Raw genomic sequence first — 24,296 nt, 5'->3', positions numbered from 1 at the left:
CTTTTTGGTTATAACAGCACTGATTAATCACAGTGCAGCACTTTTTTTTTTTATTTTTTTTTTTTTTTTAGAGTCCACAATACAGATTTAGCGGGATTCAGAATTTACTCTGAATCCTGTTTTGTCAGAAAATCTACACAATTACAAGTTTAACTGGAGATGTTTACTCTCAAATTGCATTGACTATCTGTTATCAGTTTATGCACATATGCACAACATGAATAAATCTAATTAGCTGCTTCTACCTTGTGTCACTTTAGGGTTGAGGGATTTCAACATTGGCATGTGAGAATACAGGCTGTGTTACCTAAAACTGGTCCATATTCATTGTGTATTTGTACACACCTTGGGGACAAGGTACTGCTGGTCAGTGCTGACTAGCGTATAGGCTTCTGCTCTGCCCAACTCGCTCTGAGGGAAGTGGGCATTCATTTCATCTCCGTCGAAGTCGGCGTTGTATGCCTTACAGTTGGCATAATGAAGTCTTAGTACCTACAGCAGAAAACGTAGACGAGTTAATTGAAGATGCCACATGAACTATTTGAGATACCACACAAGACTAATCCTCAGCAGAGGCAGAGCAGCTGACAATGACTGAGAACACAATGATGCGGGGGGGGGGGGGGGGGGGGGGGGGGCAACTCAACCTTCTCTCCTGGCAGGATGTGTGCACAGTGGGCTTGTATGGACGGTCGGTGAAGAGTCGGCTGTCTGTTCAGTAACAACACATCTCCGTTCTTTATGTGACGGTTCACCTGCAGACAACAACACAAAAGGCAAGCTCAGTGTGGCTAATCCTCTAAAAATCACCAAACTTACAACAGCCTGAAAACTTTACCCCACTTCCGGCTCCCGCTTTTTGCAGACATAAGCCTCTTGTGGTCATTTCGGAGTGAATAATTAAGGCAAAAAAAAAAGAAAGAAGAAATTGTTTTCACACCTCAAAGTTCTACGAAACAAGCACCACAGACTCACACTGCAATTATACCTGCAGCCACACAAAAAACACACACAGCACACACATATACACTCAGCAGCTCGCTGTATTTCCAGCTGATTGGCTCATAGACTGCTGTGTTTCTGAAACCAGCATGTTAAAGTCTCAATCAACAGAAGCAAATGGACACAGGTCATTTCTGCTGACTGTATGACCACCAGAAACACACAAGACCAGTTCCAATACATTGAATGAACAACACCGTAGTTTGAAAACTCCAACTCCAACATGAAAGGAGACACATAAACGCTGCACTGAACCATGGCAATTAAAGTGAGCCCTTTGCTGGAAATTCCTGTACTGTTCATCCAGAAAGTGTTCAAAGTGCTTCACTTATTCCATATTTTATGTTACAGCCTTATTCTAAAGTGGATGAAACGAGAGTTACGAATGTAACTACGGTTCTATGAATTCCGGATGACCGCCAGTGGGCGGTGCTTTAGCACCTGGATAACTACATGTGCGCAGCACAGAGGTCGAGAATATATACCAACAAAGTCACACCATTGAATGTGACCTGGGTGATGTCACTGGTTGTCTTTATATACCAGACGCACCCAGCGCTCGCTTTTTTTCTGAATGAACTCGCAAGACTCTGAGTGACAAGCAACTCTGGCGGTCATCTGGAATTCATAGAACCGTAGTTACATTCGTAACTCTCGTTCTATTTCATTCCTCCTGACCGCCAGAGGGCGGTGCTTTAGCACCTGGATGACTTAATACCAACAAGGTCACGAAGAGTCACACTCACCTCGCATCAGCAGTGGGGAGTGGAGGCAGACAACACCGCCGAAGTCACCGCAGGAGGAGCGGCCACATTCAGTCTTAGCTTTGGAAGGTCTGAGGATCCCTCAGGAGTTAGAGGGCTTGACTGAGTTTGAAGGTTGCGACCGATCCAATCCTGTATCAGCTTCCCATACGGACGTAATTCCAGTATTGGAAAATACAGATCCAACCTGCGATGTTTTGTGATACATGAGGAGCCACTGTGAATCCTCTCAACTAATGCTGCTGAGTGTGAGGAGGGGAGGGTGAGGTTTCTGAAGCCGAGCTGTTTGAGAGAGCTCTCTTCTGCAGTGTCCTAGCAGCGGGCAGGGCAAATTTCCGCTCAGCTCTCGGGTTCAAATTGTCTGTTCGTCGAACACGGATTTTAATTGAATTGTTGCTGAAAATGTTTGCCACTTCAGCATCTTGTGGCTGTGAAACACAATGAAAAGCCAGTTCAGTGCACATCTTAAGAGGACAGCCGAACGGAGATTCTGTCCGCTGAAAGGGAAAAATATCTCCATCAAAATCCTGCGCGTGAGCGTCGCTGATGATATATTTAGAAATTTACAGTTTATTTTACAGTTGAAAGGCTTCGTGTTTCCAAAAAGTTCAAAGTTTGCACAGCACGAAAATACTGAGAGAGAAAGAGAGATAGACAGAGGGAGAAAACGAGCAAGCGAGAGAAAGAGAGCGAATGAGAGAGAGCAAATGAGAAAGAGAGAAAGCGAATGACAAAAAAAGCGAGAACAAATGAGACAAAGAGGGAGAGAGAATTTCATTTTTAATTTTTACTTTTAACACTTGTTTTTACAATGTAAACAAGTTTCCCATGTCAACAAAACTCCAAAGAAATTGAAAAGTGAGAAGGAGAGACAGACAGAGAGAGTGCTGTCTTGTCTTTTTCTGTAAAAATGAGGCCATAAAAGTCTATAAAAAAAAAATAAAAGTACTTACGTAATTCTTTCACTAAAACATCAAATCTAGGCTTTCATCTTAGATACACCTTCCGGCAAATTGTAGCTGAGCTTTCAGGTCTCCTTTTTAAGAAAATCCTCATGTAAAATCAACATTAATGATAATAATAATACTATTTAAGCAAACAGAGCTCTGTTATTGGATCGGAAAAGTATCGTTATCGGCAGATATATAATCAGGTATCGGGATCGGATCAGAAGTGAAAAATTGTGGATCGGTGCATCCCTAGTATAGGGAAGTGTGGGATGAGCTGCTCAGTCTGCTGTCACTGCAACTCAGATGCAGATAAGCGACAAAAAAACCCCCAAAAAAAAAACCGTCATTTACATTCATGATTTTAAAAATATTTGTCTTGCACTCTTAAACAGAGCAAAAGGATAAGTGACATCAAAGCTCAATCTGACTTACTATCTTCATGGGCATCTTCTGAGGTCCAGGACAGGGTGTCAGCAGTTGCTTAGCAACAGCTTCTCTCTGTGCAAAGCTGGTAGAGGACAGGATGGTTCTTTTGCCATCTTCGCTTATCACCATGGAAGCACCAGGATGGATGTTGGGCCCGTTGAGAACAGCCTGACGTAGCTCCTTCACGTTCCACGGTGTGACAGGCTGAGGGTAGGTCAGCTTGGTGGCAAACACCTGCACAAACACGTAAAATGCTCATCAGGAACCAAACTAACTCAAAAGGTTCTGGAAAAATCTTTTCAGGTGAACATTTGTGTGAAGATAATTTTTCACTGCACTCAATTCTGTGCCCGCATGATTACATCATCACTCCTCGACGACAGCTTTTAGCAACAAATTGACCTGAGAGTTTTTATTTGAGATATTTTCATTCCTATCAACATTTCTTAAGAATATGTGAAGTTTTGACTCACTGGTTGAAATACTGATTTCTCAGAATGCAGAAGACAGAACCACACCCTACTTTTTCTGGGTCAAAATATCTCAATCTGCCCTCGTACCTCAGCAGCTAAATGCTTCTTGACATGTCCAATGACAATTTATCGTCTTCAGCATTTAGCTCTTCTAGATTAGTGAAGGTTACAAATGATCTTCTTATGGCTTCGGACAGTGGACTTATCTCTGTGCTTGTTCTGTTGGACCTCAGTGCTGCTTTTGATACTGTTGACCATAAAATTTTATTACAGAGATTAGAGCATGTCATAGGTATTAAAGGCATTGCGCTGCGGTGGTTTGAATCATATTTGTCTAATAGATTACAGTTTGTTCATGTAAATGGGGAATCTTCTTCACAGACTAAAGTTAATTATGGAGTTCCACAAGGTTCTGTGCTAGGACCAATTTTATTCACTTTATACATGCTTCCCTTGGGCAGTATTATTAGACGGTATTGCTTAAATTTTCATTGTTACGCAGATGATACCCAGCTTTATCTATCCATGAAGCCAGAGGATACGCACCAATTAGCTAAACTGCAGGATTGTCTTACAGACATAAAGACATGGATGACCTCTAATTTCCTGCTTTTAAACTCAGATAAAACTGAAGTTATTGTACTTGGCCCCACAAATCTTAGAAGCATGGTGTCTAACCAGATCGTTACTCTGGATGGCATTTCCCTGATCTCTAGTAATACTGTGAGAAATCTTGGAGTTATTTTTGATCAGGATATGTCATTCAAAGCGCATATTAAACAAATATGTAGGACTGCCTTTTTGCATTTACGCAATATCTCTAAAATCAGAAAGGTCTTGTCTCAGAGTGATGCTGAAAAACTAATTCATGCATTTGTTTCCTCTAGGCTGGACTATTGTAATTCATTATTATCAGGTTGTCCTAAAAGTTCCCTAAAAAGCCTTCAGTTGGTTCAGAATGCTGCAGCTAGAGTACTGACGGGGACTAGCAGGAGAGAGCATATCTCACCCGTGTTGGCCTCCCTTCATTGGCTTCCTGTTAATGCTAGAATAGAATTTAAAATTCTTCTTCTTACTTATAAGGTTTTGAATAATCAGGTCACATCTTATCTTAGGGACCTCGTAGTACCATATTACCCCATTAGAGCGCTTCGCTCTCAGACTGCGGGCTTACTTGTAGTTCCTAGGGTTTGTAAGAGTAGAATGGGAGGCAGAGCCTTCAGCTTTCAGGCTCCTCTCCTGTGGAACCAGCTCCCAATTCAGATCAGGGAGACAGATACCCTCTCTACTTTTAAGATTGGGCTTAAAACTTTCCTTTTCGCTGGGGCTTATAGTTGGGGCTGGATCGGGTGACCCTGGACCATCCCTTGGTTGTGTTGCTTTAGACGTAGACTGTGTTTCATAATTATTGTATGGCCTTGCCTTGCAGTGTGGAGCGCCTTGGGGCAACTGTTTGTTGTGATTTGGCGCTATACAAGAAAAAAGTTGATTGATTGATTGATTGGACTACTGTAATGTTCTATTTTCTGGTTTACGGCAGTCTAGCATTAGGGGTCTCCAATTGGTTCAAAATGCTGCAGCCAGACTTTTGACACGAAGCAGAAAGTACAACCACATTACACCCATTTTGGCGTCCCTTCACTGCCTTCCTGTCCCAGTGAGATCAGATTTTAAGGTTCTGCTACTAACCTATAAAATTATTCACGGACTGGCACCTCCCTACCTAGCTGACCTAATTAAACCTTACGTACCAGCCAGGGCTTTACGTTCTCAGGGTGCAGGACTACTTTGTGTCCCTAAGGTGAATAAGAAGTCTGCGAGTCACAGAGCTTTCTCTTATCGTGCCCCTGTTCTGTGGAATGATCTCCCTGCATCAATAGAACAGTCAGATTCTGTGGAGATTTTCAAGTCCAGACTTAAGACGCACTTATTTTCCCTTTCATATGGCTAGCATACTGGTATAGTTTTGTTTTACGCTTTTTACTCTTAATTCATTTATTAGTAATTGGAGCGGGCTGCGGCCTCAACTTTACCTAAATTCTGGGTCTTTTAGTTAAGTTTAGTTTAATGCTGGCAAATTATACAGTATTTTTTGTCTTTCTGATGCCTGATTCTGTTTTTTTCTCTCTGTTTAAGGTGCAGCTCCATCCAGAGATGGGAGTTGTATTTGTGTTGGCGATCCTCCTGTCCTGTGCGCCAATAGCATTTCTTGTATATTTGTCCGTGAATTGTTTTCTGTAATTTATGTTTGTAGCATGGCCCAAGCAGAGGATCACCCCTTGGAGTCTGGTCTGCTTGAGGTTTCTTCCTCAGAGGGAGTTTTTCCCTTATCACTGTTGCTCTGGGGGTTGGTAAGGTTAAACCTTGCCTGTGTGAAGCGCTTCGAGGCAACTCTGTTGTGATTTGGCGCTATATATACTCAACAAAAATATAAACGCAACACTTTTGGTTTTGCTCCCATTTTGTATGAGATGAACTCAAAGATCTAAAACTTTTCCACATACACAATATCACCATTTCCCTCAAATATTGTTCACAAACCAGTCGAAATCTGTGATAGTGAGCACTTCTCCTTTGCTGAGATAATCCATCCCACCTCACAGGTGTGCCATACCAAGATGCTGATTAGACACCATGATTAGTGCACAGGTGTGCCTTAGAATGTCCACAATAAAAGGCCACTCTGAAAGGTGCAGTTTTGTTTTATTGGGGGGGGATACCAGTCAGTATCTGGTGTGACCACCATTTGCCTCATGCAGTGCAACACATCTCCTTCGCATCATCCGTGAAGAGAACACCTCTCCAACGTGCCAAACGCCAGCGAATGTGAGCATTTGCCCACTCAAGTCGGTTACGACGACAAACTGGAGTCAGGTCGAGACACCGATGAGGACCATGAGCATGCAGATGAGCTTCCCTGAGACGGTTTCTGACAGTTTGTGCAGAAATTCTTTGGTTATGCAAACCGATTGTTTCAGCAGCTGTCTGAGTGGCTGGTCTCAGACGATCTTGGAGGTGAACATGCTGGATGTGGAGGTCCTGGGCTGGTGTGGTTACACGTGGTCTGCGGTTGTGAGGCTGGTTGGATGTACTGCCAAATTCTCTGAAACGACTTTGGAGACGGCTTATGGTAGAGACCTGAACATTCAATACACAAGCAACAGCTCTGGTTGACATTCCTGCTGTCAGCATGCCAATTGCACACTCCCTCAAATCTTGCGACATCTGTGGCATTGTGCTGTGTGATAAAACTGCACCTTTTAGAGTGGCCTTTTATTGTGGGACAGTCTAAGGCACACCTGTGCACTAATCATGGTGTCTAATCAGCATCTTGGTATGGCACACCTGTGAGGTGGGATGGATTATCTCAGCAAAGGAGAAGTGCTCACTGTCACAGATTTAGACTGGTTTGTGAACAATATTTGAGGGAAATGGTGATATTGTGTATGTGGAAAAAGTTTTAGATCTTTGAGTTCATCTCATACAAAATGGGAGCAAAACCAAAAGTGTTGCGTTTATATTTTTGTTGAGTGTAAATGAAAATAAATTGAAAAAATAAATCAAAAATTCAGTGGCCATAAGCATTTTCCTGATGTGTTTTGTCCCCCACACCTCCTCTCTTTAAACCAGGGGTTTTCAAAGTGTGGGAGAGTGAGCCCCCCTCAGAGAACAAATGAGTAGCTGCCCCCCCCCCCCCGGACACACATACACACAATTTCAATATCTTCGTGTGTTTGTTTTTATTCTTTTACACATCTTAAGCACATTTTAAAAGTATCTCTGTTTTTAAGGAACTGTCTATGCATTTACACATTTTAACATGTTTTTAAAGAACTTTCTATTCTTTCACACATTTTACACCCTTTTCAAACATTTTGTGTTTTTAAAGAACTTTCTATTCTTATCTTTTGTCATATTTTAAACATGATTTTTTGAACACCTCTGTGTGTTTTTAAACATCTTTGGCATAACACATGTCAACATAAATAATAAGGGATGGTATTGATAACATTTTATCGATATCGATGCTATTATCGATTCGAATCCTTATCAATACCTCTTGTAATTTTCTGTGTACTAAAAGTAGGCTTTACAGGTTTTCAATGTCAACAACATTATATTGAGTCTTAAAGTAAATAAATATGAAATTGGTCACTGGATCCTTGATCTTTAGACATAAATAAAAATAAACAAAATCTGTAGTTTTTCTCAAAAGCATTTCCTTTCAGACATTAATGGCACAAATTTAACTCCATACCTCTGAGCTGAGGTCTTGCAGTTGGCTGCGCTGCAAGTCAACATCAGTGTCATTCATAAAGAACGCAGGACGTTTCATTTTGGGAGGAAAAAAAGGTTTTAGTCTGTTGTCTATGTCACAACGTTTGGAAAGAGATATCATTTGAATGAAACGGTGATTCGCTTTGAAGTTATTAATTCCGACCGGACTCTGTCTCGGCAGAGAGTGGTGCAGCATTTGGAGCTGTGCGAATGGAACGGAGAACGATTCTCGTTTCTTGCTCCCAACAAGACAAGACTCCCAGTTAGTGACTTTAATCCACACAAAAGTGACTCACGATTGACATTTTTAAATGACTTTGAGAGGGGTTAAGAAGCGGACTTACCGCTTCTGAAAAGTAGCGAAGCAATGAACCAACAAAGCAGCAGGTCGGAGCACTGCTTCGTTGGTTCATGCTTCAAAGCAGAGCCTTTACAGAAGCGGCTGATTAAAGACCTGCTGCAGCATCTGCAATCAACATACAGAAATGATCATTTTCCCGATAAAACACCCTCAAAAACAATGGTCGCTCTGAAGGACAGATAAGGGAATCGTTAAGCAAAAAGGCTATTGTTGTCGGTGAATTGAATAATTTTTTAATGATTCTTGAAAAGAACTGGTTCATGACACCCATCCCTTGCACCCCCCTCCCCCTAAAGCACTCTGGCGCCCCCCACCAGACGGGAGCGCGCCCCAGTTTGAAAACAACTGGTTTCAACAATCACACTAAATACTGGACAGATGAAAATCTTTTTAATCCAGAGTGAAAGGTTTAACCCAGAACAGTATCAAAAATGGGCCCCAGGTTTCAATTTAGGATACAGTCTGGACAAGAGCAACAACTGTGTGATATCTGAAGGAAGTCTGTGTATTTGATAAAAAGTTTTTGACAAAAAGTTGCATATTTTACCTTTGTAATGCTTCAAAGTGCTATGCTTCAGCAGTGGATGTGCTTACTATTTTATAAAAGGCTAATGATTTGAAAACAAAAAAACCCTTCCAACAAGATGATAAGTCACTTTGTGGTAGGACAAAAATAAATCTTTGTACCATAGGTATTCCTATTTCGTTGGTTCCTATGTACATGTCCGGACAGATGACAGATCGTGCAGCATAGTCCACTCGTTTGCCCATCATGTGTTTCCGGAACAAGCCTTCCTTCTTCTCCAGGACCTGATGGTGGAATAAAAGTCATCTCTGTAACTGCACAAGAAAAAGCTTTCAAACACTGAAAAAAAGTTCTGAAAACTGAAACACTGAAAATGATGTATGAAGCTTGTTTTATGCAAATATTTGCTCATTTAGAAATAGATGCCTGCAACACGTTTCAAAAAAGCTGGGACAGTGGCAAAAAAGACTGGGAAAGTTGATGAATGCTCAAAGAACACCTGTTTGGAATCATGACACCAGGTGAGTGTCATGACTGGGTATAAAAGGAGCATCCCCAAAAAGCTCAGCAGTTCACAAGCAAAGATGGAGCGAGGAGCTCCACTTTCTGAACAACTGCGTGAAAAAAAGTAGAGAAGCTTAAATCTTCGACTGGACTGGGTTGCTTGACGTGAGGACGTTTCGCTTCTTTAGTGGGTAACTCAGGCCACCATGTGGAGAACACACAAGATTTTGTGAACAAGATCAAGGACCTGCAGCTGGAGGCAGATGAAACTATGGTGTCATCTGATGTGACTTCGTTGTTCACCTGCATCCCCACCGCTGAGGCCATCTCAGCTGTGAGGCAGAGACTGCTGGAGGATGTGTCTCTACCTGAAAGGACCAAACTCAAACCAGACCACATCTGCCAACTCTTGGAGATCTGTCTTAACACCACGTATTTCCTGTTTAGGTGGAATTACTACAGGCAGATCCATGGTTGTGCGATGGGGTCCCCGGTATCCCCCATTGTGGCCAATCTGTACATGGAGCGAGTAGAGAAGACAGCCTTGACGTCGTTCACGGGCATCTCTCCCAGTCACTGGTTCAGATATGTCGATGACACATGGGTTAAAATCAAGCAACAGGAGGTCGAGGACTTTACAGAACACATCAATTAGGTGGATTCCAATATCAAGTTCACACAAGGATGCCAGAAACAACCATTTAGCCTTCTTGGACTGTGATGTTACGAATGGAGAGAACAGGCAGCTCCAGACAGAGGTTTACAGAAAACCCACTCACACTGACCAATATCTGCTCTTTGGCTCAAACCACCCCCTTGAACACAAGCTCGGGGTGAGCAGGACTCTTCAACACAGAGCCCTACAGGTGCCCACAACTGCAGAGGGAAGGGCTAAAGAACAACAACTTGTACGGAAAGCCCTCACAGTATGTGGGTACCAACGATGGTCCCTGGACAAAGTGCAGAAGTCCCAGAAAACAAAGAGACCAGATAGACAGGAGACGGAGAAGAGGAGTGTCTCTCCCTTATTTAGCAGAAGTAGGGGAAAAACTACAGAGGATCTTCAGACAGCACAAAATCACAGTTTACTTTAAACCGGTTAACACCTTCAGACAGAAATTAGTTCACCCTAAGGACAGGATCCCTAGTTACAAACAGAGCAATGTAGTGTATTATATCAGATGTCAGGAAAACTGTAATGAACACTACATAGGTGAGACTAAGCAACCTTTAAACAAGAGGCTATACCAGCACCGCAGAGAGGTCGCCAGTGGACCTCAGTCTGCAGTTCATCTCCACCTGAAAGACACTAACCACACGTTTGAGGACAAGGAAGTTAAAATCTTAGCCAGAGAGAAGAAATGGTTCGAGAGAGGTGTCAAGGAAGCATTCTTTGTAAAACAGTTGAAACCCAGTCTTAACCGGGGGGCGGGTCTCAGACACGCTTTGTCCCCTGTTTTGTTCATGGTAATGAGTCATTCACATCATCAGGACAGTCGTCAAGGGAGCCATCAGGGGAGGCTTCCATCCCATCATTAGGAGAGTGCACAATAGGTGCTAATTAGAGCTATTGTTTAGTCACTAGCCTATAGCAGTCGGCCTCTCGGTAGGAGGGGTCTGGTTAGGTTAAAAACTCCAGCTTTTGTTGGCTTCTGGTTTATTCTTCTCTACAAGAGTCAAGACAGAAGTCAGACTACCAGAGCAAGAATTTTAGCTGAGGAAGCTTCTGTGATTTGAAGCGAAATGTCCTCACGTCAAGCAACCCAGTCCAGTCGAAGATTCAAGCTTCTCTACTATGGAAAAAAACCTGGACAACTGAGAGCCTACACAGAAACATTGTGTGAAAAAAAGTTCAACAGTTTAAGAACAATGTTTCTCAACATTCAATTGCAAGGAATTTAGGGATTCCATCATCTACAGTCCATAATATAATCAGAAGATTCAGAGAATCTGAAGAACTTTCTACACGTGAGTGGCAAGGCCGAAAACCAACATTGAATGCCATCACCTTCGATCCCTCAGGCAGGACTGATTTAAAAACCGACATCATTGTATTAAAGGAACTTACCGCGTGAGCTCATGAACACTTCAGAAAACCATTGTCAGTTAACACAGTTCGTCGCCACATCTACAAGTGCAAGTTAAAACTCTACCATGCAAAGCGAAAGCCATACATCAACAACATTCAGAAATGCCGCCGCGTTCTCTGGGACCGAGCTCATTTGAAATGGACAGACACAAAGTGGAAAAGTGTGCTGTGGTCTGATGACTCCACATTTCAAATTGTTTCTGGAAATCATGGACGTTGTGTCCTCTGGACAAAAGAGAAAAAAGACCATCCAGATTGTTACCAGCGATAAGTTCAAAAGCCAGCATCTATGATGGTATGGGGTGTGTTAGTGGCCATGACATGGGCAACTTACACATCTGTGATGGCACCATCAATGCTGAAAGATACATCCAGGTTTTGGAGCAACACATGCTGCCATCCAAGCAACGTCTTTTTCAGGGACGTCCCTGCTTATTTCAGCAAGACAATGCCAAGCCACATTCTGCACGTGTTACAACAGCGTGGCTTCATAGTAAAAGAGTGCGGGTACGAGACTGGCCTGCCTGCAGTCCAGACCTGTTGCCCATTGAAAATGTGCGTCGCATTATGAAGTGCAAAATGCAACAACGGAGATCCCGGACTGCTGAACAACTGAAGTCATACATCAAACAAGAATGGGAAAGAATTCCATCTATAAAGCTTCAACAATTAGTGTCTTCAGTTCCCAACCGCTTATTGAGTGTTGTTAGAAGGTGATGTAACACAGTGGTAAACATACCACTGTCTTAGCTTTTTGAAACGTGTTGCAGGCATTCATTTCAAAATGAGCAAATATTTACACAAAAACAATAAAGTCTATCAGTTTGAACATTAAATATCTTGTCTTTGTGGTGTATTCAATTGAATATAGGTTGAAGAGGATTTGCAAATCATTGTATTGTTTTTATTTACATTTTACACAACGTCCCAGCTTCACTGGAATTGGGGTTGTACAACTAAGTTTGGCAAGTCATATTCTTGTGATGGTCTAAGTGACTTAAGCTTGCAGATAACAAGAACGGATGGAATTAGATTTTTTTTTTTTAGGGAAAACAGATGTGTTTCATCAGCGGTTTGATGAAAATCAGGTTCACTGTTTATAATAAACACACTAATAAACAGGTGATGATGAAACCCAAACCTCCTGGACACCATCGCGATGTCATCTTACTCAGAGTGCCATGTTATGTTACCTGTCTGATCCCAGGGTACTTTTCAGTCATCATTTTGTCCATGTCACTGTCAAAGACGATGTTAACGTGTGTCTGGAGGTGGACCCAGGTGTTGTAGAGTTTATCAGTTGGTGTTACCCCGGGAATCCCAGACAAGAAGGACTCGTCCGTTTGTTCGGAGGTCTGTAAGACAAAGGACACGTCTTCACAGTTCAACAGCGGTGCAGCTACAGTGTCCTATAGATGAAGATGTGATGATGATGTAAAAGCAGCAGCACTGTGAGGAGGTTTCAGCCGTTTTCTTGTGTGTCCACCTCACCTCTTCTTCATGAGTATTTTTCTCTCCAGCTATGAGTGCCAGCAGTTTCCGGATAATACCACAGTCCTTCATTACAGCCTGCATGTTGACTGTCTGACCGTTCGTAAACATCTGGTCACCCAGGCGGTTGATTGGACGATATCTGACAGAAAAACAGATAAAAAGGTACAAGGTCACACAAAAAGACAACAGCAAACAGCTCTGATATTTGACAGATGGCAGTACTTTCAAACAGAAATACAACCTGACACAAAGTTTGAGTTATTAATGTTTTTCAAATGAATTGGATTATTCCATTTGTCATTTCAGTTCTAACATAACAATAAACTTGTCTTGTCTGTGTATTAATTGTATTATGTGTTGTATCTGTTAAAGAATGTCAAAATAAAATAAAAAAGTATATATATTCATTCATTTCATTTAACCCAAGGGTGTCCTTCTGAAATTATGTGGGGCTGCTGTCTAGGTTATTATCACTTTCCTGAAGAGTAAGCAGGTTAAAAAAGGAAAAAACAAAAGTCCTGCTTTTATTCTACTGGAAAATATAACTTGAGAAAAGCAACTTTATCCATGAGACAGGTCACTGCTGTATTACTACTAATAATAACACTAATATGTCTGTGCTCAATATAAACCTTGTTTTAAGGAAATACAATTTAACAGACTGCTGCAGCACATTTATAATGTGGGGGGGTGGGGGGGGGGCGCAAAAATACATTTTACTGAACAGAATTAAGAACAAACTCAAAATTATATTATGTTCATTAATGAATAATGTCTAATGTCAATGTAATATATAACATTTTATGATCCTGACAACTAACTGATTCATTGGTTGATATTTTCTCAAATGATTATAAATAAATAATCTTGAGTATTTTTAGTTAATTTATATCATGTTGTTGAAATGTGATTTAACTATTAGTTTAAAGGGCAACATTTCACTCTGAAGAGATCTGCTTTTTGTAAACTTGGTGCCATTAATAAATAAATAAAAATAAATCAAAGGGCCCTATTTTGACAGTGGACACAAAAATGATTTGTGCCAAGGATCCATGTCCGTTTGGGGGTGTATCCAAGTGCACTTTAACATTAAGTGGTGGAAAAAACTGGGACAAACAGACACTGGGCACAAAAGGCTGTAACGTATGGCTGGAGAGGCACCTGTCCTTCTCTTTAAACTGGAATGCACCGGCAACACATCACTGTGCTATCAAGGAAGTAAATGCTTTCTGGCATGTCAATAGATCATCATCAACCTCTCAGAGGACACAGTGTACCATGGCCACCAATACTCCCTGAGGTGAAGCAGTGAAACAGCCAAGTGAAGTTTTTTCTTTTTGCGGTGAAATTTTACTCTTATTCCATTTAGCAAATGTAATCAATTAACTTTCTTCGTCTAATCTGTGCATTGAATGTCACCCTTCTCAGACCGAAAGAGACAGAGAGGTGTGAAAATGACGACTTTGTTGAGTGGAAGCCAGCAACAACACCTTCACTGGACTTTGTGCTGTTTTGCGTCAGTTGTAACATACAGTTCAAAATATGTACAGTTATAGTACCGGCATGGTGGAACTACTAGCAAGTCCAAGAAGAAGAGATCCGGGTAAAAGCCACTCTCTCCCCACTTTGAGTTCGAGTCAGTCTCCACACCAGAGAACAAACACTTCAGGAAAAACCCTGGAAGGAAAAAAAAAAGGAAAGTCTTTAGCTTAAGGGCCCGGTTACACGTTAGCTGAACGAAGAAAAAATGTCACAGTCACAAATCATCAAGAAAAAGTGGATGAATGAGCCTGCACTTCTCCCATCACAGAAAAGCCTCCAAGTCCAGAGCTCATAAAAGAATGAAACAAAACCAAAACTAACAAAAGAAAAATGAAGCAAACGCAACCTTGACACTTTAAACAAAATCAAAAATGAAGCATTCATTATGACGTGATTTGATCAGACCGAGCGCCAGCATGCGATCATTTCTGCAGCCACCCTGTGCTCTGCACAGCACCTGCAGGTGCGAGATCTGGTTGCCTTGACAACAGGTTTGCCTTCACGGCTGCAACGTGCATGCACACACGTTCCAGCCAGAGACGGCATGCAAATGTCTATAAATAAAGTAATTAATCAAACGTTCTTGACGCTACTGTTTCTGTATGAAAATGTTGCTTTTCGTCCCACACATGGATGAGTCACGTTCAGTTCGTCGGATCTTTAGTTATTCATTCATTCAGATATCATCAATGTTCGTGCAAGACGTCGGACAACAATTAAACAGAACACTGACGGTACGGGAACTATGCAAACGATAAGGAAACGTCAAGACAGAAAGACAGACAGAAAAATTCTGATGAAGCGCCAGCTACAGGAACGAAGCTGGACAACGGTTAAACAATGTCTCCGAAAGTCAACGTAAAGTCCACATTTCTTGTTTTGTTTTGGCTTCGGTGTTCTTCGTTAGTGACTGGGGCTTAAGAACTGCGGCCCCTCGATGCCCAAATTTACAGTGGGAAGGTGGACAGCCTAGACTAGGTTCGAGAGGTGGATGCTCAAAGCGTAACCTCCCATTTCAAGTAAAACTAAATTAGACACTAGGCGAGGTGATGGTCTAGTGGTTAAGTGTTGGGATCCAGAGGATCCTCGGTTCAAATCGCAGCCTGACTGGAAAATCACTAAGGGCCCTTGGGCAAGGTCCTTAATCCCCTAGTTGCTCCCGGTGTGTAGCGAGCACCTTGCATGGCAGCAGCCTCACATCATGGTGAATGTGAGGCATTGATGTGTAAAGCGCTTTGAGCGTCTGATGCATATGGAAAAGCGTCATATGAATGCAGTCCATTTACACTCGAAAATACCTCTAAAATTGGAGTGTTGAATTTATTAAGAGTATTTCAATGATCTGTCTAAAGATAAGAGACAAAAAAGAACTTAGCCCAAATTAATCAGAGCATAGTTGTGTTTTGACACAGTTTTTTGATGTCAAGATTAGTTGTAGTTGATGGAACAGAAGAAGCAGATTAGATTGGCTCTCGTCCCATTTCCACATCAGCATCTGTCATATTACACAGTGCTGCTCAGACTTTACAAAACTTGGCCAAGTGGTTAATGCGCTTGGTTTTAGTTCGGAAGGTTCTGGGTTCAAATCCCACCCCTGCCACATTTCTCCATGTAATGTGGAGTTGCGTCAGGAAGGGCATCCGGCGTAAAACCTGTGCCAAATCAACATGCAGATCCACCTTGGATTTGCTGTGGCGACCCCGAGTGCAAACAAGGGAGCAGCCGAAGGGACTTACTTACTTACATAATGTTGCTGGGAGACCTGCAGTAAACTCCAAATATAACAAATAATTACTTTGTTTTTACCTGTTGGGATTCTAATCAAAATGTGATGCACTTTTAATTCTGCGTCAGTGGATGTGGATCAGTACTCTGACATAAAGTGAACAGTGTTCTGTCAGACAGTAACATTCTGTTCATTTTTTAATGTATCCAACCATCGGCAGAAAGAGGAGAAAACTGCACCTTCTTTCTCCCACAGTTTACTGATGTGCTCCCTGGCAGTACTTGCAGTCAGGTATACTCGCTTTCCAGCTTCTGTAACGAGACAAAAGTAAATTCATTTAAGAGTCACATGAATACACATCCAATAATTTCAAAGAGGGTAGATGTTTGAGGTCACTTTTGTCTATGGTCCTGAATGAAAACAAGCTGCCCAATGTTTGACAGAATATTTACCTCCACCAATAAAGTTGCGCAGAGGTTAAGTCTTTACCCCTGTTTGTGAACAGCCTGGAACCCACCATTTTTTCATATATATCATTGTTAAATATTTACAGAGGATTCATATCCTGATAGGCAAGAACAGATTCAATTTTCAAGGTCACAGGTCAAAGGTCAAAGTCAGGAAAAATACCAATCCTTTAACACTGAATGAATTTTTAAATATTCCTAACTGTCAAAATTAAAAAAAAAAGGAATTTATTTAATACTTGACAGCCTAATGTAGGATGGTATTCTTTATCGACTGACAAAGTTTGATCCAGATTTGTTTCGGATTACAGACTTTGTAGCCATTGAAAAGCCAATTTAATCTCTATGTTACATTATATCTTATTCAGACTGGCACTCAGATGAAAATGGGCCATGGGGAAAAAAAAACAAAACAACCCTGAAAAACCTTTGGCAAGGACTGATGGCCCGAAGCGCCTGGTGGGGGGGTCTGGGTTTTCTCACCCAACAAAAATTTAAAATCTCAGATGCATTCTGTTGAATTTTCAGGTCTATTTATCCACCAAAAAATCTCCAAAAGAATGTATTTTTTGTTGGTCAACTTGCATTGCACTACCAGCCATTAATCCAAAAAACATACAATGTGGTTCAGAAAAGTACACAGTAAAGGAAATGACAATTCAAAGAACTCAAAAATAATAATAATTCTAAATTCTTCAAATGGAACAGTAGGAGTATTTATGGCACATTAATGCATCAACTTATTCAACCTCAATCTGAGTTTTCCTAATTTTGGCAGGAGCTTTGGAGCTATTGACAAATCTATTTTCAAAGTCTTGTGGCCACCTTAAATGACCTTCTTGCTGTGAGGCAACAGTGCTAACCACTAAGCAACCATGCTGCCGCTCTAACAGGACTTTCACCTTGAAATTTTTTTTTTTCCCAAGGTAAAAACCTGAGGAATTGACAACTAGTGCTAACGGTGGTTTACACTGTATGAGCACGGTGCTCTAGTTTTAAAATAAAATACTTGACTGTTCTATTAAATTGCAATGTGTACAATATCAGTCAAACATAATAAAAAAATGACCTTTGTCAAAAATCATGAAAACTACAAAAAGAGAAAAGGAGCAAAACTGATCTGACTTTATAACTTTATTCTTTTTTTTTTTTGCAAGAGATGAGGACATCTATATTGTGTCTGAGAAGGTAACTAATCATTTTATTTAAAGCTTTTTTGGATAAATTCACTCATCAGAATTCATTGCGATCAGTGTTCTTGATGGCGGGGAGTGCACATTTCTCAGTGCAGTTCTCACCGCAGCACCTTCCCCCCCCAATGACCTCACCCTGTGATGTGCGAAAAGTCATAAAACACCTAACACCAGATCTAAGGGTTCTAGTATTTACAGAAAGTGTGCAATAATTATTTTCTGTAAATCCTATAAACTTCACTTCACTTCTCAAATATCACTGTGTTTGTCTATTACATGATATATTTAAACTGAAATTGCTGATCCAAACAACCTATGATTTATAAAGGAAAATCATGGAAATTATCAGGGGTGCCCAAACTTTTGCATACAACTGTAATAAATTATTAACCTTACTTGCTCAGTCTGTACAGGAATATCAGACCTCTGTGTTTTTCACACAGACCTCGCTGGTGCTTGGTCCGGTCTGATATTTCCCTGTACAGACCTAGCAGTCAGTTAATAATCCCTTAATATTTGATCATGTCTATATTACAAAATATGACTGTGTAGATCCGATGAGTCATAACATCTCATAAGGTGTAGTACAGCGGACTACTTACACAGAATATATAGATGCTTTATAAAAAAAAGTCTGTGTGTGTGTATATATATAAAGAAAACCTAGAAATGGACAGGTCTCAGTCTGTATAAATAAAACCTAGGAATGAACAGGTCACCATCTGTATAAAAAAACCTAGACATGGGTCAAGGATGAACAACGCCAAAGCGGAAAGTTGATAGGACAAATATTTTTGTAGAAATTAGCAATTTTATCTAACCAGTAAACAATAGACATTGTGCTGCAAGGCACCATTGGAGTCTGGGGTTTTAAATGTTATTGCGATTCATCTTATTTTAACAGTGTTGTTAGTGTTATTGATTTATTGTGTTTTTGTAGTTCAATTGGTTTAGTCAGTTTACGTAGTTGTGTCATGTTGTCGTTACGATGAGTGAAAAGAGTGTTGCTTTTGATGTCTTCCACCACAGTCTCTGGACTAACACGCCCTTCCAGCAGGGGTCGGTAAATCATCTTTATATTAAAGGCATAAGTGCATGCATTTTATTTAGTAAGTTCAGTGTAAGTACATAATATTACTGTAAATACGTTAAAAATACATGGATGACAAGAAAGTGAAAACACTTATTTCCATTGTGGTCCATTTAAAAATCAAATGGCAAAAAAGAAAAAAATAAAATAAAATATAATAATAATACTGATAATAATATTAGTGTGTATATGATAAGAACCTAAATAATTTATAAATACATTAAGACAGTAAATTAGTATTAAAAAAACATAATTAATAGGAAATAAAAGGGTTGAGTTCCTCTTCTAAAAATTGTTGAGGTTTAGGGTTCTAAAATCATTCTGGACTCACACACCACTCCACCTCATTACAGAAACTTTGGTTAATTTATTACCACCTTGAAAAATGTCAGCTATCTATTTTATAAACACTACCCAATCTAGAGGCCGTGGATCTCCATGGGCAACAGGCTGGACGTATTTCCATAGTGGTCCTCAGAAAAAGAGAAAAATATAATACAGGTTGTATTAGATGGCACAGCTCCTCCGTGGCCGGAAACGACGGTGTTCTGATAAAAATTCAGTTTAATCCATCATGTGGGGTATCAGTTAAGGCTCTCAATCCCGGGACATGACACGCTCTCAACAACACTAAACAGAAGCAGCTGATAGGTGTAGCTGCACATCATACTCAACAGTCTACTAAGACACCCCCCTGTTTTTTTATTCTCGTCAGATCTGCATTGACCTCATATATGGCCTTTTGGCAAGCCCAACTGATGGAAAGCCATCGTAGTGGCGGAGAACTGTCATCTGTGATTTTGTTGCCTCGTTTTTTGCAAAATCCATTCACAACAACTACTTTCCAGCACTCAAAATCTTTAATATTTACATTGCTACCTGTGCTTACAGTATGGTTTGGGTGGTTGTGAACTTTGACCTGGCCCAGCATGGACCGCGTAGACGGAGATGCTGAATTGGCTTCTTCAGTTTTCCCATGAGTATCTGTGTTATAGCCACAAGAATGTGTCCACATTCTCACAGACAGACACAAGCAACATTAAGACAAGTCCTACATACTGTGCACGTACAGCGGGGGGACATAAAAGAGATGTTTGACTATTTACCGTCTGTACTGCCACTGATCTGTGCTCCTGCCGGCACGGTGACAATCAGTTTACTGTTGTGTTCACGACGTACTACAAATCGACCACTCCTGCAGAAAAAAAAAAAAAAAAATCCATGACAGAATGACATCAGACATAAAGGTGTCACATTCCATTAAGACTCCTCCTCTAAAGCACAGCAACAGCCGTGGAATGCTGAAAACGTCAGACCATCCCTCCTGAAACACAAGCACAATCGACCCCTGTCGACTCAAAAGACCCAAACACGTGAAGTCATTAGTCCAGAACTACTTCCCTTTGTGCACATCTTCACACGATGTGCTCCCACTGATGAAGTTTCATTAAAATCCACCAAACTGTTCAGGAGGCATTGAGTTCATCAGACACTTGGACAGTCGAGTGATTCCCACACACCTCACCCCCAAATTCTTTTTGTGGGATGGCTAATAAAAGATCAGACTGCATGATGTGTGCCTAAGTTTATAAACCATTTAGCCTGAGAAATTAATTTCATGGCATTTTTATTTTTCTTACTTGCAGTAAGGGCACTTCCTGGTTTTCATGTGGACTTTCCAGAAGTCATCTATCAGACTGGTCTTCATTTCAACCAGGTGCTTAATCTGACAAAAACACAAACACACTGTCAGACTGGCTCTGTGTGTGGAGATAATTAACGCATCGCTGTAGGCGTGTGTGCTTACTGACCGGTTTGATGTTCCTGGTGCTGGTTTCTACATTCTGTCCAACAAATGTCTCTGTAAACTCTTTGAGGACTTGATCAATCTCATCTCCAGTGGCTTTGATATTCTCCTCTAGGAACTAGCACACAAACAGAAATCAGCAAATTAATTTCTCCCTTTAATGAATCCCATCTGATCCTCTGATGTAATCGAAGTCATAACAAGCTCTAATCTGCAGGAGCAAAACTTTAACATGGACAGGTAGAAGTGAGACTGGGCGATACAGCAGACAGGTTCAGAGGACCTTAGCCTTCTTTAACGATTAGGGAGATCAGGATGACAAAGTCTCTGAGCCTTTGTTCTGAAACTGTGGATAGCTTAAGGCACCTTGACACTTGCATAAATTTCATCCCAGCACTCCTGCGTGATTCATCGTGCCAATGCGTCCCATTTTGTCCCGCTGGACACCACGCTATATAAAATAATCCTTTCGTAGCAGATGATGCATTTGGTCTCAGAACTTGGCTGATGAAACCATCTCTCATCTGTCCCAGAATCAAAGAGAAATTATCTACAGCTGCAGGTTTTCTCGTGCGCATCGTTCGGGTGGAAAACACATTTGGAATGTTGTCTCAAAGGTAATTTTATATATATATATATTTTTTTTCTTGGTAATATATCTATAGTAGGGGTGTAACCACACACACACACACACACACACACACACACACACACACACACACACACACATCACGGTTCAGTACGTACCTCAGTTCTGGAGGTCACGGTTCAGCTAATTTTCAGTACAGTATGGGAACAAAATGCAAAAACTAAATTTGCTCGTTGTTTAAACCAACAATTTATTGTAACATTATACAAACAGGAAAATAAAATTGCAAAGTGTTGCCTGGTAATAAGTTAAATAAGTTCTCAAATAAACAACAAATGTATGAAATATTATTTTAAAAATACATTCCTAGTAAACAGCTTTTAACAAAACCTTTCCACAAGTAAAGCAGAGCACAATGGTTCAGGCATGAAGTCCTGTTCAATTTTATTCAACCTCTATATTTTTTGCTAGAAAAAATGAACTTGTCCAAAACTGTTACACTCTATAAGGAATTTTTTTAAGAGAAGAATCCCTTTACTTTTGCACAATTTATTTTATTTTCCTATCTCTTTCTATTAACTGTTTGTTTAATGTTTGTTAATATACCATTTTAAATAAAGTTTTGAAAACAAAAACATTGTGGGAGAGGCAAAAAAGTGAATAAAACCACCTTAAAAATATTTATAACCACAAATAAACTTGATTCTTGGTTTATTTATTTTGCTATTAAAACTTATTAAAATAAAATAACTTCTCCAGGCCAGGGCTTCTCAAAGTCTGGGGACCATTTAATCACAGCGCAGCAAACAAGGTCAGTAGGCTGAGCGAGTCCGAGTGAGGAGGATTGTACACATCCCTCCACTCAGCGCTTTACGGCTGCTGCAGGCAGCACTGCAGAGGAGGGGGAGACCCGCTACTGCTCAGTGACAACAGAGACTTTCTCTTTCAGTCGCCAAACATCAGAAAAGTCTCCAGTAACGCCAGGAAAAGTAGCTAGATTTGTCGCTAGTCACTTTTGAGAAAATAAGTCATCAAGAGGGTTTGGAAAGTTGCCAGATTTAGTGAGAAAGTCGCCAAGTTGGCAACACTGAATGTAAACACACAATGCGAACTCACCCGTACACAGTGCTGTACCGAAACAGTTCAATACAAATACATGTATATATAGTATATGGATTGATAAAATGGTTGCATTTTCATTCTTCTCATGAGTTAGATAATGTATCTGTGAAGTTATGTATATTATAGATGTAACATATCATCATAATCATTCAGATGCGCTGTGCACAATGACACACATTGACACAGTGTTTTCAAATAGGCCAATATTTGTGACTAGGTCACAAAATGAATGCATGCCGGAGGTTTTGAACATTTCTAAATTTTCTGGCATGCGGCTGTGCACAGTTCACGCACAGTTTACGATGGATTTAATTCATGGCATGCAAGACTGTGTGCTAGTGTGGGGATCAAATTTGTGCAAGTGTCAAGGTACCTTTTGGCTCGTCTCTGAAACTGGATCTTAAGCCAATGATTGGATCATTTATTCGGATCAGCACAAGTATACAAATTTATATTTTGCTTTATATTTTTTTGAAATTACAATGACCTTTTGACTTTTTGATTTCTGCATGAAAAAAAGGTGTCCAATGTGTGATATTTATACTTTTGGGGCAATTACAGCTGGTCCGTCCTGTTTTTCTTCAATGAAGCATAATGCAAAAATACCAAAATTTACCGCACACACATTTAGTGGATAAAAAATACATGTTAAAACTTCTGGAAGTACCCAAAACACCTATTGGCTGATCGAAAAAGTTGACAAAAATAACAACTTTTCATTAGATTTTTGGAATTTGATACTGTAGTCCTTTTATTTTGGGCATATTTTTTTCCGTCCCACAGCATCCATCCATAACGCTACATGTTGCTCCTCACTGTGGGAAGATAAAAAAAATGTTGACTTAAGTGTGATGAAGACCTACCCACAAGCACACATCCATAAAAAAAAAAAATATTATTTTTAATAAAAAATTAATTAAATTTTAATTAATTAAAATTAATTAAAATTTAATTAAAAAAATTTTTTTAATGAAAGACGTGCGGGCGGATTGCAGCGTCGGCTCGCAGCCGCCGCGACGCTCCGCCACAGGAAAAACACCTCTGTTGGAAGCCTTGAGGACAAGTTGGAACATCTCCAGCTGATAAACAATTTCTCATATACTCACTCCACTGAAAGCCATCAAAAGCCAACTGGATTTTAACAAATGGTTATCAACACGGAGGTGTTTTTCCTGTGCCGCCGCGCTGCGTCGGCTGCGTCCCGACGCGCGGACCAATCCGCACGTCTTTCATTAAAAAAAATCTCCTTTAACAGTGGAATATCCGGATAAAATGCTGAAACCGACTTCTTCTGAAACGTCTCTGTTCTCTCACGACGTCCTGGATCAATAGAGCCTGAAATGTGGAGGTTTTAAGCTTGAAACAGGCTGATGACGCTGCCTGAGAGCGCTGCACGACGTCTCGCACCGTGAAAAGTCCTTAAAGCGACAGAATCACCTCAAAATCTCTCATCAGCTGTTAAAATTTTCACTGAAAACCAGCTTAATTTTTCGAACCATGTCCACTTCGATGTGTCTCACAGGTTTAGAAAAATTTTGATCAAACAAAGCGCCAGTCTCTCAGCAACTTCTCAGATAAAGGAATTCCGACGAGGGGCTGGACGACTCCTCCCACAAGGAGTGCTCACAGGCGAATGACGTCACCGACAGGCATGGAAAAACTCACGCATGCGCACGAGGGTTCAAGCATGTCTGACGTAAAAACATATGAATGAAATCCATATAGTTTTTGAAAAAAATAAAAAGGACCTATACTTTACGGACAGCCCTCGTATATCCTTATCCTGAACCTATATCTAAGTTGCAGCAACAAGAGGTACAAGATCAGATGTATTTCACAACTGTTTTTAAGGATATATATTTGCTAATTTCACAAAGGTTTAATTCTTGATTA

At 40.6% G+C, this 24,296-nt stretch overlaps 1 protein-coding gene across 5 annotated transcripts in view; it reads right to left on the bottom strand.

Moving 5' to 3' along the window:
• Positions 1-24,296, bottom strand: part of polr1a (RNA polymerase I subunit A) — a 181,242-nt gene that overhangs the window by 122,405 nt on the left and 34,541 nt on the right. For 4 of the 5 annotated variants that reach the window (XM_034182336.1, XM_034182337.1, XM_034182338.1 and 1 more), the window contains 11 exons: positions 20,697-20,810; positions 20,526-20,611; positions 19,992-20,080; positions 16,375-16,446; positions 14,427-14,544; positions 12,865-13,006; positions 12,567-12,728; positions 8,942-9,064; positions 3,149-3,376; positions 648-755; positions 346-492 (listed from right to left, as the gene is read on the bottom strand). In XM_034182336.1, coding sequence (XP_034038227.1) covers positions 346-492; positions 648-755; positions 3,149-3,376; positions 8,942-9,064; positions 12,567-12,728; positions 12,865-13,006; positions 14,427-14,544; positions 16,375-16,446; positions 19,992-20,080; positions 20,526-20,611; positions 20,697-20,810 — 1,389 coding nt within the window. The remainder of the gene's footprint in view (positions 1-345; positions 493-647; positions 756-3,148; positions 3,377-8,941; positions 9,065-12,566; positions 12,729-12,864; positions 13,007-14,426; positions 14,545-16,374; positions 16,447-19,991; positions 20,081-20,525; positions 20,612-20,696; positions 20,811-24,296) is intronic. The other variant, XM_034182339.1, reaches the window with a different exon arrangement.

Source organism: Thalassophryne amazonica, chromosome 11 (genome assembly GCF_902500255.1).
Source record: "Thalassophryne amazonica chromosome 11, fThaAma1.1, whole genome shotgun sequence".
Lineage (NCBI taxonomy): Eukaryota > Metazoa > Chordata > Actinopteri > Batrachoidiformes > Batrachoididae > Thalassophryne > Thalassophryne amazonica.
The sequence above is the reverse complement of the archived record's forward strand: the minus strand, read 5'-3'. Positions and strand labels throughout refer to the sequence as shown.